The 16209-nt window shown below is 35.9% G+C and overlaps 1 protein-coding gene across 1 annotated transcript; it reads right to left on the bottom strand.

The window, feature by feature from the left end:
• Positions 1 to 4515: 4515 nt before the first annotated feature.
• Positions 4516 to 11976, bottom strand: LOC107767589 (coatomer subunit delta). Its single transcript, XM_075217534.1, has 12 exons — positions 11840 to 11976; positions 11396 to 11455; positions 11242 to 11281; positions 9353 to 9576; positions 8855 to 9097; positions 8564 to 8744; positions 7518 to 7822; positions 6738 to 6930; positions 6480 to 6633; positions 5803 to 5865; positions 5618 to 5714; positions 4516 to 4867 (listed from the first exon to the last, which is right to left on the bottom strand). The coding sequence occupies exons 2-12, from the start codon at positions 11396 to 11398 to the stop codon at positions 4778 to 4780; spliced, it is 1593 nt and encodes a 530-aa protein (XP_075073635.1). The 5' UTR covers positions 11399 to 11455; positions 11840 to 11976; the 3' UTR covers positions 4516 to 4777.
• Between the last annotated feature and the right edge of the window lie 4233 nt (positions 11977 to 16209).

The following is a 16209-nucleotide window of genomic DNA, read 5'->3' on the forward strand; positions in this document are numbered from 1 at the left end:
GACATGTTCATATGTTTCCCTTTGCTAATTGTGACGACTACATTGCAAATATTGTTTTAGCTATATCATGACATGAGATCAGTAAAAAGTAAGATGATCTTTGTAGTGTTGTTTTCTTCTAATCAAATTGCAAATAGAGACAATTAAAACCTGATTTTGATAGCCGTGACAAGGATATACTATATGTTATAATATTGATTTGTGGTTTACAATTTGTGGTCTCTATTAATGGATCCTAAGTGAAGTCAAATGCAGCGTTGGTACTTCCATTTTTGTCTTCATTGTCTGATGATCACATGCTTGTTGATATTTCACTTATTTTAAACTCATTTTCTTTTGCTATTTGGCCCCATGTTCTCTGAGAACTTCACCCTCACTTTCCCAGACAATTGTTAATTCACTTTTATTAACTACTGGCTAAACTTTGAATTGTAAACTCATTAGTTTATGCCTAGATTTGGATCTCAATCAGCTTCCTCATAGTCAAACATCTTGAGTTTAACTTTGACTCCACATTAAACTAATTAACAGTTAAGCATATCAGATGTTTTGGAACTACCTACTAATCACCTCCGTTTTGATCGCTCAACTTTATTAACTACTGACAGTACTTAATACAGTATATAAATATAACACTTTGTAACTAAAATAAAATAGTTAAACAGGGCAAGACCTATGTTCCATAACATAACGAGACTCCCATCATCTGAAATAAGAACTATATACAAAGAAGTGCAAAGAAAGAGATAAATTGCCAAAGATTTAACATTCTCAAGATTGAAGTAGGACTGCAGGAGTTCCTCTCTAGAGTACACACATGTACAAACTTTTATTATCTATGAGAGATAAGGTTAGAGGCGGATTTAGAGCGAGTTTGTGTCATAAACTGAATCCGCTACTTTTCACTAGAACCGCATATGCATAAACAACAACAACAACAAACTCAGTAGTTTTCCACAAGTGGGGTCTGGGGAGGTTAAGATGTACGCAACGTTACCCCTCTCCTGGAAGGACAGAGAGGCTGTTAAACAACCTCATATGCATATTCAAAAAAAAAAATTTGAAAATATAATAGATCACATTCATATTGAACTATTGACTTTGAATCCTGAATGTGAGGTTTGCATTCATGAGTTGGGTGTGGGGACCAGCGAGTAATGAACAATACATACTCCACCATATGATGAGTGTAGCCAGTGACTATAAAAAACTCTTTGACTTTGAACAAGCAGAGAATTCATTAATTAAATTAATTATTTTAAAAAAAAAGAATGAAATGAGTACACTTTGTGATGACTTTTAGATTCCAAAAAGGCGCTTACAGGCTTTTAGGATTCTGCCACTTCCACTTTTCTTCTTCTTCATCTCCATACCTTCATTAGCTTCAGTAACATCATCCAATACTGGAGACGAAATGGTGAATCCCTGATCATGGATCCTGCAATACTTCTCAGAAACTGATGAAGATCTTCTCATTGAAAAAACTCTCTTCACTGATTGAAATGATGTAGTAGTACTCCTTTTGCTTCCTTGTCTTTCTAGCCTAAACCTGTTTGCTGTAGCTGCTGCTGAAACAGAGCAAGCCCTGCTCAACTTCACACCAGCAGGAATAGTGTTGTTTCCCTTCATTTTTCCATCATTGGCAATGCCATCTTCATTTTCATTCTCATTCTCATCATGGGTTTCATGGCTCTTGCTATGTTGGTTTTTCGATATGGATTCAAGATCTATGTTCTTGATCTGAACCTCATGAACTGTTGTGTGGTTTGGACTAAGATTCTCATTGGTTTTGTGTGGTTGGGGAAAAGATTGGAGATCTGAGAAATCTGTGGATCTTGATTTGTTGTTGCTAGTGTTGTTTCCGTTGATCTTGGTGTATCCTTCCATTTTCTCGTGCTGTTTCTTTGACCCTATATATTCGAATCTATCCAAGAAGAAGTGAGTGTGTGTGTGTGTATGCATTGTATATATATGATGTGGAAATGAGGTAGATAGGTTTAAGGGTTGGAAAGTATGGTAGAGGACAAAAAATGATGTTGATTGGAAGGTAAGCTGAGATAGATTCATCCTTCATCATAATATGGTAACGTATTATGTCACCAAAAGTAATTTCTTCGTGTAATTTCAATTATTAGTCCACTTATGTAGTTGTCCATCATTGACCAAGAAACAGAGGGATGGGATTTGTACACATAAATATTTAAAAGATGTTATATAGTATACCAGTTGGTGTGCTACATAAATCTTATTTAATAAGCACCTGGTGAGGAATGCTATAATATGCATTTTTCGCATTATTTCACAAAAGGATCCACAAGATGATACAGCTGTCTATTATTGAAAGTTCATTTTCTTCCTTTGTTTTTTTCCTCGAAATAGTTGACTGATATTACTAAGTTGAATCCGGTAAATTATCTATATATGCATGTGTTAGTGTGTTGTCTCTCTCGGCTGTGCACAAGAATAAATACTTCTATAATAGGTATATTGCTGAAACTTTAAAATAGCATGAATTTTGGGTAATTTATATTTTCCCTCATTATGCTACTTTCGATGTATTATGGGTACTAATTGAATAGAAATAAATCCACGTATCTTCTTCCAGCAACTGTAGTAACCCAAACAACTACATGCCCTTATATTTTGGTGCAATTGCCTCATTAAACTCTTCTACTTTTAATGGAAATATAACATTTTTCTGATCTTAAATTTTTCGAATAAATAAATATAAAAGGAGTTTCTAGAAACAGAATGGTTTGTTTCTATTACGGAGTAATAGCCTTGGTACAATAATCTCGAGTTGAACTTTCGTTGTTCTCCTTTAAAAATGGACTACTAGTGATTTATTTAATTAATCTAAACTCCTGAAACAGTTATCGAGAATATAAAGTCAAAATAGCACGGGCTAGCTAGTTTTTGGACTAGTCATTTAAAAATAGCCAGCGTTTGTCAAGTCATTGAAAAATAGTCACTATTTTGCTGTAGCAAAGACCGGTGCATCATAATATACTGGAGTTCGGTGCACCTGTGTATGAACTTCCAACATATTATGCTGGACCGGTATACTTTGTTGGCTCCAGTATAATATACTGGAATTCCAGTCCAAACTCCAGTACAATGGAACTCCAAATTCTAATATATTATAAACTCTAGTATATTATACTGGAATTCCAGTATATTATGCTGGAGTATTTTCCGGATTTTGAATAATATTTTCATTCAGATTTATCTTTACATGAAAAGTGGCTAAATTTGGATAACTTTTGAAACTGTGACTATTTTTGAATGACCACTTGTAAATCTGACTATTTTTAAATTGCTCCCGAATATAAAGAAATCGAAAGAAGTTTAAGGGTGTGTTGGTATAACGGAAAATGTTTTCCAAGAAAATGTTTTCTTGGAAAACAAGTGGTAATCTTATTCATTTTTCGGTGTTTGGTACGCAAATTAAGGAAAATAACTTCTCAAGAGTATTCATAAATAATTTATATACAATAAACATGATGCCATAAACTTTCTAACCAACAACCTTCCGAACCCACAAATTTCATAAACTTCCGAACCGCTAAACTTTCCAAACCACGAACTTTTGAACTCATAAACTTTAAACCCGTCAACTTTCAAACACATAAATCTCCGAACTCATAACTTTGGAACTTGTAAAATTTTGAACCTGTAAACCGAAAGATGAAAAAACTAAAACTAAAATATATTTAAAAAAAATTCTCGGGGAGGGGGACGAGGTGTAAAGAAAAACGAAAAAACAGAAATTTGAAATTACAAAAAAAAAAAAGTAAAAAAAAAATTGCCAGGTGGGGGTGGTGCAAAAAAAATTGAAAATAAAAAAAAGTAAAAATAAAAAGTGGGGGGGGGGGGGGTGGCAGGGGTGCAGAAAAGCAAAAAACAGCAATTTAATATTACAATTTTGGAGTTAGCAGGGTGGGTGATGATTAAAAAAAACCTTTTGGAGAGAGGGGGTTGGGTGAATATGCGTGGGGTGGGGTTGGGTATGGGGGTGGGGTGGGTTGGTAAGGGTGGAGAAAGTTGAGAATGAGTTTTGGAAAATATTTTTTCTTTTTCTAATAAGGAAAATATTTTTCAAAACATTTAAGCCAACCAAACATGAAAAAATTAAAAATATTTTCCCAAAAAAAAAATTTCCTTCTACCAAACACACCCTAAAAGTCCAAAAGTGAACAAGGAACCATTCGAAATAGAAAATGGGTGATTCGATTTTATTTTTTTACTTGGGAATTGAAGCAGAAGCTGTTAAATATTTAATTTTTTATGTAAGACTAGAGAATTATCAACGAAAGAATATTTTCAATGTCAAAGAGATATCTGACGAGACTACTAGCATTTCAAGAAAAACAAATAAAAAGATAAAACTGTAGAATTTGAACGAGATTGAAATTTGAAAGAACCGATTCAACGCAGTTGGAAAAAGGTGAGAGAATGCTGAAATTTTAGTTCTTGAAAAGAAAACAATAATAGAAAGAGAATACACAAAGCAACTACACGTCAAATTAAGGTAAGTAGTATTAAATTCAATTAAGCCATTGTTGATAGCCAGCCTTGAGCTATAAATGCACAAGATTTTCAAAGATCAGTCTTAAGAAGTCACTCCCATCGTCGGACATAATATTGCAAAAAAAAAAAATATTGGAAGGGGGAAGGAAAAAGCATATAAGTCTAAACAAAAAAATATTTAAAAAATGAAATATTCAGTCCTATAATGTTGCTAGAGGGGCACATCTGATGCTGCCTGGCATTATGGTCACACGACCTGGTAAGTCTCCGTGGCCAGCTGTGTTCTTTGAGAATGCTTAGGAGTAGGCCCACCTTTTATAGGCAAAATGTTGACAACCTGAAAATTTTACATCAAATCAAGTTACCATAAAAGGAACCAACTCCGGACACATGGTTAATACAAGCTATTGGAGATTAACTGTACTGAGCATAGTGAAAAAAACTGATAAGAACAGCTACTACTAAACTTGATCTCAACCAAAGCAACACATCAATTGCACAGTTACAAAAGATATCAGCTGACACACCATACTATGAAGCGAAGACTAGGTGAAAAGAGACAATAATCACGAGTCTTTTGATTCTTGGATCTTTATAGATATTCAGTTATTTTTCCTGTAGAGCAATTATATTTCTTTCATATTAATCAAAGAACTAGGGACTGTATTTAGATTTGACGTTACTTATATCGTCGTCCAGCACACTAATTGTTGTGTCCAAATTTCCCAAATGGAAGTTCCGTGACACAACTGGATAACTTATATAAATGATACATATCAGCAAAAGATCAACATGCATAGAATCACGATACAGAAAACTCCAACATTTTGTAACAGTTACCAGGATTGCAAGCCACAGGAAGATTCTTCCACGGAAATGAATAGGTATAATGGCAGATCAGATATAAGGATTGCATGCAAATAAATCAAATTAGCTGTGCATGTGTATCAAGAGTATCAAATAATCTCCAGACACGAGCTGTCTAATCAGGTCAGCACATACCCGGGAAAAATAAGAGTCTCCCCAACTGAAGGCCAAAATTGATTGAAGCAATATAAGTATATAACATGGAGGATTAGGAGCAAACCTTCAGGTCACTGAAAGTTCTTGAGGCAGTGAAGCGTGCAGAAATTGGGAAGAAGACCGAGGGATCGGCTGCCGGAACAACAAATTCTAGTGCTCCACTGCAAAGTTTCCAACTTACACATTAGAAAGACAGACAAGCCTTAATGGCTGTGTGCTTCAAAAGGACAAACTTTAATAAAAGCTAACCTGCGGTTTGAATTGTCAATGAGAAGTACAGACCACTCCAAAACAGAATTTCTGGGGTCATACCTGCGATCAGAGGGCGAAAAATGCTAAGTTCTAGATAGAATATTTGGCAATCTGTACAGCACAATCTAGCAGCTCCATACAACTTACCAGTAACACAAAGTCAGTCAATCATCTATGCCTCAGAACAGTAATTAAATAAAATCTTTGGTCAATTCGTATCGGGGCCTTGGCCAACTATCTACTAGGTCTATGATAAAGGGCTGAAATAAAACATTCTGTGTTGCAATTCCGCTGCCTGTCCATTTTCCTCAACACTTATCATACCACACAACAATACAGCTTTAGCTGCAGCCGGAATAACTAGGTGGCATTCAAATGAACTTCCTAAACCACCGATTCTCCAAAAATCCTATCTATAAGCAACCAAATGAGTAAAACACATGAAACAACTGCCTTGCTCTCACCATAGTGATACAAACTGAACGTTTTCGCAATAAACAAATGAGCATCTTAGAAGTATTATGATCTCTGTGCAAGGCCATTTCAGCCTTGAAAGCCTCTATCATAAGATCTATGTTAGATTCAGTTTGAAATCCAGTGAGAATAAATCTCTGATATAAAGGGGTGAGCTTTAAAATCTAGCAAAAGACCAAAAGTTAAATTCAAAAGATCACCTCCACTCTCCGTCTATTTGTTGTACATTTGGAGCCTCCCTAAGAGCTGGAAGGGGTACAGAAATTACAACATTTTGTAGATCAATCTGTGCAGGGGTTTCATACTCGATATTCACATAGGTTTCGCTTCCAGAAACTGAAGGCCAGCAGTTAACTGAGACAAAATATTTGAAATCAATGATACCGTATAATATTAATAAAACACAGAAGACAGCATAGAGATTTCGAGCAGGGTCAACTGAAATTCATTAAGCTTACTTGTCAATGGCAAAATTGACTCATCTGCAGTTTGCATTCTCCACCTCAAAAGACTAACGCCGTCACCACCTTGACCCGTGGGGAATGGCCTATTTGGATCTTTAAGGCCTAGGATATTTTCATTAGAAAACAACTCCTTGTTCATGTTTGGGTGTGTTTTGAAGAGGATTGCTGGATTACCACTGGTTTCAATCTGAACGTAAAGTACAGAATGAACGTGAACTACATTATCACAAAATTCACAGAAGCAAAAGCAAATATGAGTGCCTTCTGGCGTCAGATAGACCTCCAAATGCAGAGATACAGAATCTAGCTTCATCAAATGGAAAAAGGCCTAGTTGAGTCTTCAGCTATATTATAAAGAGTGTACCAATGGAAATGTTTTACTAGTGTTCCTTAGAGGAGAAATCATTTATTGCAAGTGCTGGAACAAACATTAGGTTCTCTGTGCCCTCTTTCAATTGTTTGCCAGTCGCATATCAAATGCAATCAAATGAGTAGAGCTAGAAACAGTGCTTTGCTGCAGAGGACATAGATGACGAACTCCGCTTCACAAGGACATCAACATGCAAACTGCAAGTTTTACTGGGTTCTTTTTTTCTTTTTCACAGATAGGGAATACAAATAAAATTATTGACATTGGACATACTCCTGACACTTTTAGACTTTCCAGGGAGCCTCAGCACATGAGAAACTCGGCAAACTTGGGAGAGAGGGAGGGAGGGAGGGAGGGAGAGAGAGAGAGAGAGAGAGAGAGAGAGAGAGAGAGAGAGAGAGAACCTGCACTTGGATAAATGCATCTTCTTGATTCAGAATTTGGAGAGACAAAGTACCCTGGACATCGAAGTTGCTGACACCACCGTCACGCTTTAGTGTTACATTAATCTTTTCTTCAACAGTCAATGTGACGGGATCAGTTAGTGGAGCAGCAGCTGGTTTGGCCTGACCAATGCTTGGTCTCACATCCTCGACAATAACTTCACCCTCTGCTTTCAGGGATTCCAGAAATTGGTTGGTCTTCTGATTTTTACCTAGCTGCATACCAAGACCTTTTGGTGGAGCAGTAGCAGATGCAGCTGGACGACCTGGTACGCAGAAATGTCATAAGCTACATCTTTATAATTGGTTTCCAACCAATTTTCTCAAGGTTTACCAAGAAATAAGAAATTTTGATATTTCAAAGGATAAAAAGGAAACATGCTTCACAGCCAAGAAAGAGTAACCCAATATAGAAAAACTTTTCAGGCCTACCAACTGATTCCAGGCCATCAAACTACACACACACGAGAAAAGTTCTATGAAAATCTATCAAGAAAAAATCAGCCCAAAAACACATTGTCACAGACACAGAAAGAGGGAACTATACAAATCTCTTAAAAGGAAAAAAGCGGAAACAAAAGGAGGTTTTGTTTTCCCTTCCTTCTTCAAGAATATTTAAGGTTTTTTTGTACGATTGATTTTCTCAGTGTCACATTTATCAACCTTCTACATTTTGTGAGGAAAATGTGTGGAGGGAAGTTGTGTGTTCTTCTTCGTCCGTCATTTTCATTCTCTTTCATCACCTATAAAGCATTTTTTCCTACTATTTTCTTTTTAAGTGATTCCTATATCGAACATTTATCAAAAAGGGCGACTCATCAAAACTTTACTGCTTCCCTACACAATATATGCATTTAGCAGCAAAAGGGTGTCTGCAGAATACTAAACATCTATAAGAATAAGAAGTTGCACAAGCAAACATGCAAAACTTGGTGATGTACCCCTCTACAGAAGTTTAGTAACGAGCAAAAGACACATCACAATGACAGGGTGAAACAAATACAAACCCTTGGATTTGGTGGAAAATGTGTCTACGTCAGGGCTTAGACCAAATCCAGAACCACTACCAAAACCACCAGTTCCTCCGCTAGATATGCCTGAGTCACTGCCAAAGCCAGTATCGATTCTCCCAGAACCCATGGATTGCAGAGACATGAAACCTCCTTTTTCACCTCTATTCTTCTCAATCTGCAAAGATGTGTAGAAAATGGTGTAATCAGTACAATCAAATAGACCAAATACATGAAAAGGGAAGAAATTAAACATTTAGCACAGGTAACGTGTGCCTTCTGGACTACCTTGCTTTTGTCAATCTCACTGGCTTTACGCTTCATGACATCCTTAGTTTCATTTATCTTGTTCTGTAAGACTAACTTGTGCAATCTTTCCTCATGGCTCTCCATTTCACAATACTGCTTGACTTGTGTAACTGTGACATTTTCCTTGTGTCCAAGAGAGATCACTTCATCAAATGCAAAAATAAGCTCAAACGCTGTACTGCCAATTCCTTCCTCATCCAGTGAATAAGAATATTCAGGCACCTAATAACAGTCAAGGAATAGGCCCAAATGTTTCCATTTGCAGAAAAAAAAAATTAGCAGCATGCACATGAAAGCTTGTTTATTTATAAATATTTAGACTGAGTTTTAGAGTTACATTTTGCAGGTTAAAGAAACTAAAAACCAAAAGAGGAAAAGCATTTCTCTTGAAAAGAAGCAATATTCTATGCACAGAGATGAATAAAGCTAAGAAGAAAGGATAATTTAACTTCAGTATCAGAAGAAGAGAAAGGATACTAGTTTAGACAGCAGCCTCAGTGTCTCCAGATCTTCAAGAATGTTGCTCTGTTTATTGGTCACAAGTAGCAAGTACAGAGACTCTATCGGTTGATAAACATATCGCACATTGTCAGTCTCAATATATGTATGCTGCTTTCCTGTACCAACCAATTTGGGGAAAGCTGCAAGATACCCTTCAATTCTTATACGAGACATATCAACAAACTGCCTCGAGACAAGTGCTGCAAAGACAATGAGATGATACAGTAGTGATCAGTGCAAATCCATCCTATTACATAAATAGAAGAATATTGGACATCAAGATGCAAGAAAATGTTGAATAGCACATCCTAAGTCCTAACACAGCCAAACAAAAGAAGCTGCTTCTGCAGTAGAAAATCAATAAATTATAAAACAGACAGCATCATGGGACAGCTGATTCCCTACAAGAGGGGTTATCATAGTGGACAGACTTTCCATTCAACTGAAATATATGAAAGAGTCAGAAATTCAACAAAATTCTGACCTAGACCTACAAAATTAGAAGATGGAAACATCACAGTGAAGTGAAAAGTATAATCAGACGGAGGAAATAGAACCCTTGGTGGTTCCAACAATTTGGCCATCCCCCAGCTTTATCGTTATGTAATAGTGGTCGGACATAACAGCTACAAAAGACAAACAGCTAGAGTTATTACTCCAACTATGTTCTCATTTTTTAGAGGGTTAACAATTGTCTCTCCACTTCCCATTTCTTTCTAATTCAAGTTTGCATTCCATGATTTATTGTTTTCTTCTGCAAAACATTCATTTCCTTTTCCCTCCCTTCTAGGAAAACATTACTGAATTATATTTATTAGTCACATCTAAACTACAAAAAAAAAAAAAACAAAGCAGTTACACCACGCCGCCTCTTCTCTTCCCTTGTCTTTCTTCTTCTCTCAATACAACAGGAAGCCTGCCACACTTCTTTCTAGTGATTGTCACATATTATCCTAACTGATTAAGTAGGACAAAACATTACTATTTTCTAAAGCACTCACGAGGCATTAGAATCTTTTTCTCGCACTTTTCTTAAAATAAATGTCTTTACTAGGTAACCACAAAATATTAAGACATCTCATACACTAGTAAAACACCAAAAAGAGAGATCAAAACAAAAAAGTAAAAAACCAAAAACTTTTTTCCATGAAATAACTGCAGATTATAAAGATAAATATATCTTTTGAGGACAAGTGCCAACCATTACAGATAATCAAATACAATATGATACCAAAGTGAACACCTCTGGCATCTTTGCAACAAAACTGGTTAAACATAAGTAAAATATCGACGACATGCGCATCAGAGAAATAGAATGAATTTCACATCGATAGAAATCAAGTCCTTGTCTTTCTCTGTATCGGTAGTAGCATCAGCCTAGTCTCTTGCAAGTTCACATTTTACATGTCCAATATCACATATGTCTTAGAGGTTAGTTACTCTTTGTGGTTAACTAAATGGAACTTTTTCCTCTGGCTTATCTGCAATTTTCACATTTCTTTCAAGAAGTTTACATATTAAATTGACTCAAACTGCAACTTCTTTTCTAATGCAGAATTGTTAATTCCAAGCTTTAGACTCCAAAATAGCACAAGTTTGGCTTAAAACCCCATTACCGAAAAAAATGACACCTTTTTATATCTATAAGCTTTTTTATCGTAGCATTCCCATTTTGAAGCTGAAAACATGTTTTCTTAAACTCCAAGTCCAGTCAAACACCTCATATAAAATGAAAAGGAGGGAGTAGCAATTATTGTGTACATGCTATAACTTGAGTAGAATGCTACCATAAAAGTCATCAACTAACATCACACTAGTTTCCACAAACCAGAAGATTCCAAGAACATATATATAACGCGACATACCTTTGCCAGATTTAGAAATTATCGAAGCTGCTAGAACAACCTGCAGCACATATTAGAACGACGGTGTAGAGTTACTAATCACTAATTTTTTGAAAGAAAGTCACAAAACATTCCAATCTAAACAGCTATGTTGTTACAAAATTATCAACATTACCATCTTCGCTGCTTAGTAGATTTTGCTGAATCAGATCTTAGGCAATAGATCGTATACCACCTGGATTTTGAAACGCAAATTCAAAGCCGTAAGAAAAAAAAACATTTTCAAACAGTTAGTATGAAATGAAAATATCACCCACTTCACAGGCATCAACAATGTAATAAAATTTAACAATAACAACAAAATACAATGTACACTGTAAAAAATCACTAAATTCACACCATAAAAAGGTGAAATCCTGCCTATAACCACGCAAATTGCTCGGATCTTCGCATTGATTTGACATAAAACGTAACTACAAATCAGATCAGACAGTAACAAATCCCTAGATCTAACGACCACAATCAAAAGAAGAACATTATAGAAAGATCAAAACCGTCGATCGAAGTAGATAGAGGCCCGGGGTAGTGAGAAGAAGTATTCAGAGAGATCGGCAGTTACCTGAGTGAGAATGCTTGCTGACGAAGAGTAATCAGATGTGATATGAGAGAAAAATAGGCGCTACCGGAGCTTATATATGAAAGGACCCTGGATTATTTTTTTTCTTTATTGGGCATTTGGACATAAGAACTGTAAAATTTAAACGGAAAAGGGGTCAAAAATACCCCTCTACTATATGAAATAGGACATCCCGGTCCTACGTTAAAAGTTGGCCCCTAATCTGCCTTTGCCGTCAAAAAATGGGCTCAAAAATGTCCTTCTCCACTAATGAGAGACTCTAAAATCCACGTGGAATTACATTTGCCTAATTAAAAATTCCAATCCTAATTTAAAATACCACATGAATTTAAAAATACCCCAACCCCTCTTATTTCCCTACCCCTACCCCCGGGTCACCCCCAATTTTTACTTAATATAGCCGTTAGGTTAATTCTAATTACCAGACCCTTTTCTTCCCCATTTTCATCCCAAAAGCTTCTCCTTCAAAAAAAATTGACCTTCATTGATGTCTGATTTCTCCTACTAATTGGGTCACCTTGTCGATTTCGAGTTGGGTTCTAGTTTAGGTTTAATTCTTTTTCATCTTTCTCAGTTTGTTTTGGAGATTTCTCCAAGACAATGTCGCAATGTTCGAGTAGCTTAAATGGGTCGATTAGGAGGTGTCGTTGTGGACTTGCTGCTAATTATTTCATGGCGTGGACTCTTTTAAATACTGGGAGAAGGTTTTTCAAGTGCCCTAAGCATGAGGTAAGTAAATTTATTGATGGGTTCTTTTAATTATTTCGATTTGACTGTAATTTCTTTTTTTTGGTTTTAGGATGAAAAATGTTCCTATTGGGAATGGCAAGATGAGGAGCTTCCTCCTAGAATTTCAAATCTCATATGTAGTTTAAAGAAGGAAAATGAAGCTCTAATCCGTGAAAGAAATGTACTCCAAAAGAAAGTTGTCGATCTTGAGAATGTTATGATGCTCATTGATCATGGAGGAATAGAATCCTTGGAATTGGAAAGAAATGTTCTAATGAAGACAGTGGTTGATTTAGAGTACTCAGTTGTGCGTGCTGCTAACTTTCGGAAGAAGATGTGAATTTTTATTTGTGTGATATTGGGATGTTTTGTTATGTTCCTTGGATTAGGGGGGAAATGATATGTATAGTGTTATTGTGGCTTAATTGTTGTCTTTTATTATGTAATGAAATTTTATGTTTTTGTGCAAGGATTCAATGAAGTCATTCCCATTCATTTGAATGTTTGTGTCTATGACTGAGTTACTTACTGTGATAATTAGTTTGTTGGTCTCAAATAGGTGTGTGAGTAAACTGATATGGTGTGAAGTGTTTGAGAATTGACTACCATAACTGACTCATATATGACCCTGTACAATTTGAAAAACGTTTAAAATGCCCTCACATATACCTGTTGGACCAGATTCAAACAAGATTTACAGAAGAAATAGGCGATTAACCAAGCACAAATAGTCATCAACTAGTCATTCAAGGGATAATAGAAATCAACAGAGTTAACTAGTCATTCAACAAATATCAACATAAAAGTCATTAACAAGTAGGTGGTTAACCAACCACAAAAACCATAATTGTGGTTGGTAGCAAAAAAGGTTGTCCATCAACAAAACATAACTTTAGAACCACCTACATCAAATGCCATCACATTCAAAACAATTTAGAAATCTGCAGATTTAGTCTTCACATGGGTTCTTTCCTTTTATTCCCATCATCTTAATATTCTTTCTCCTTTGTTGTTCAAGCTGGTTTGAAGTGACTACTGCTTTCCCCTTCCAGGTTGTCTTGGTTGGGGAATATGGATGGTTTGTTGGTGTGCAAACTCCATTATCATCACCCATAAAAGGAATCCTCCTATTTCCAGTTGGTGGCACTTTGAGACTTTCTCACCTTTAACTTTGTTAGTTTCTTAGAAAGAAATTGGGCCTTAATGGTGGATCTTCTTCATCACCAATGGAAGGACCATATGCAGTGGACTGTTGTGTTTCATCTTCATTGTTGAACATTGATTGTACTGTCTTTTGTGTTCCAGCATCAACAACTTTTTCTTCAAATATTTCATCTTCAAATGTATCATCTTCAGACACTTCATCTTCGATACTTCATCTTCAAGCAGTGAACACTGTGATGATTGGCTTTTGTTTGAAGCCTTTCTCTTTTTGGTTTTGCAGATTTCTCCAGCAACCTTATCCTGCAAAACACTAAATTAGTTACTTAATTGTAGTAAGTAAAAATTTAAGAAGAAATAAATCTATGTTACCTTTGGACAACCCTTACAATTGTGGTTAATTTCACCACAATTGTTGCACTCCATGACTCTTCCTTTTCTTGATAAACTTCACAAACCTTTTCTATTTCTTGCCTCATCAGGTTTACTATTTCTTTCACCTTAGGTCGACCAACTATTTTGACAATCTCTAGGGGCTCCATAGCTTGAGCAGGATCAACTTTCTAGAATTTAAGACCCCTAACAGGCTGTAACTTATGCTTATATGTCAGCATGTAAGCATCTCTGATATGCCACCAATTAACACCGATTAAAGGGTCATCTTTATTGTGATTCATTACCTTGATTGCATGAGGGCAAGGTATGCCACTCAAGTCCCACAGTCTGCATGTGCATCTTTTTTTCTTCAAATCCACAGTATGCCTATCATCTCCTTCGGATATCTCATATCCATGGTCCCCATTGAATACAACTTTGCACAAATTAGCAATAATCCTGTAGTCATTGTACAACTTCATAGCAGTTGAACTTATATAAGAAGTCTAACTCATAACTTTTTTCTCATTGTCTGCCAACAAGTTCATGACTTCCACTCATAAATCCTCCAACATTTTAATAAATGGTTTGTGCCTAGCTTTAAGGATCCAACTATTAAATGATTCAGTAAAATTGTTATCAACCATTTCATTCTTACACTTTGCATCAAAATAGGCCCTATATCATGCTTGTGGTGGATATTTGAGTATATCTTCTGCTGCTTCCTCATACAATTCCCCTAACTTCTTTAGTTGGTCTTTGAACTCTGCATCATAAGTACTCCAGGCACACCATCATAATAGTTTCTTCATTTCACCACTCCTCCACTTCTTCATCCAATTAGCTTCAATATGTCTCACACAAAATTTGTGATGTGCATCTGGGAGTATAGTGCGTACAGCATCCAAGAGCCCTTACAGTTTTCACATGATCAAAAAGAATAAAAGTATCAGTTCTGTTTCAAAGAAAACATCAAAACAAATGAAAATAACTAATAAAGATCAACATGTTTAATTACCTTTTGCATATCAGAAATGAAAGCTACATTTGACCCAGTTTTCAAATCCAAAGACAACTTCAAACGCTCCATAAACCACTGCCAGATCCTGCTATTTTCTTTATCCACAATTGGCCAAGCAAGTGGATAAAAATGGTTCATACAGTCTTGTCCAATTGCCACCAGTAACTGACCCTTGCACTTTTCTTTCAAGAAGGTACCATCCAAACCAATAAGTGGTCTCAAACCATTTTTTCAACCTTCTTTCAGAGCTTGGAAGCAAGTGTACATTCTTAAAAACCTCATTTTTCCTTGTTCAAGTGCATCCTTTGATAGGTTAATTACAAAGTCAGTTCCTCGATTTGTATGTCTAATTTCTTGTCTATAAGCTTCTAACTTGTTATACTCATCTCTATAGCTGCCCTCTAGCCTCTCAAGGTCCAATCTTTTAGCCCTTTTTAGCTTAGTTTTAGACACATTCACCAGAAAGGTATTCTCCAACCGCCCTCTCATATCTTTTACAGCATACTTAGGATTGTTCTGCACATGCTTCTTGAAATACAAAGCCAAAGTTTTGTAACCAGCTCTAGGATTATCAAAACAGTCATCATATAAATGTATGGACTTCAATATTTTGATTGTACAAGTAGATGTATTCTTATCATTTGAAACAAGACACACAAATGGACAGCCAGTTTGACAAATGTATCTAACTCTAGTTGTATCACTTTTTTTGACTTTAAGCTTCTTCTTATTAAATAAAGCATAAAAGCCCACCACCTCTCTTGCTTCATTGATGTCCTTGAAGGACATTCCCAGTTCCAACTCTCTATAATGTTCAAGCCCATTGGTCACAATTCTTCTTTTTTCTATGTCAATTCCATCAAAATCATTACTATCATTTTCACTACCTTCCATTTCTTCTAACATGTCATCACCAAGTTCATATTCACAATCAGTCCCAACATCAATATCAACAATATATGACTCAGTGTGATGGATAATATTTGGGATAGACACACTAAGATCATACTTATCGACGACAAAGAAATCAAGCATCTTGAACTCCTTAGATAAGAGAAATTTAAGT

The sequence above is a fragment of the Nicotiana tabacum genome, chromosome 7 (genome assembly GCF_000715075.1).
Source record: "Nicotiana tabacum cultivar K326 chromosome 7, ASM71507v2, whole genome shotgun sequence".
Classification (NCBI taxonomy): Eukaryota; Viridiplantae; Streptophyta; class Magnoliopsida; order Solanales; family Solanaceae; genus Nicotiana; species Nicotiana tabacum.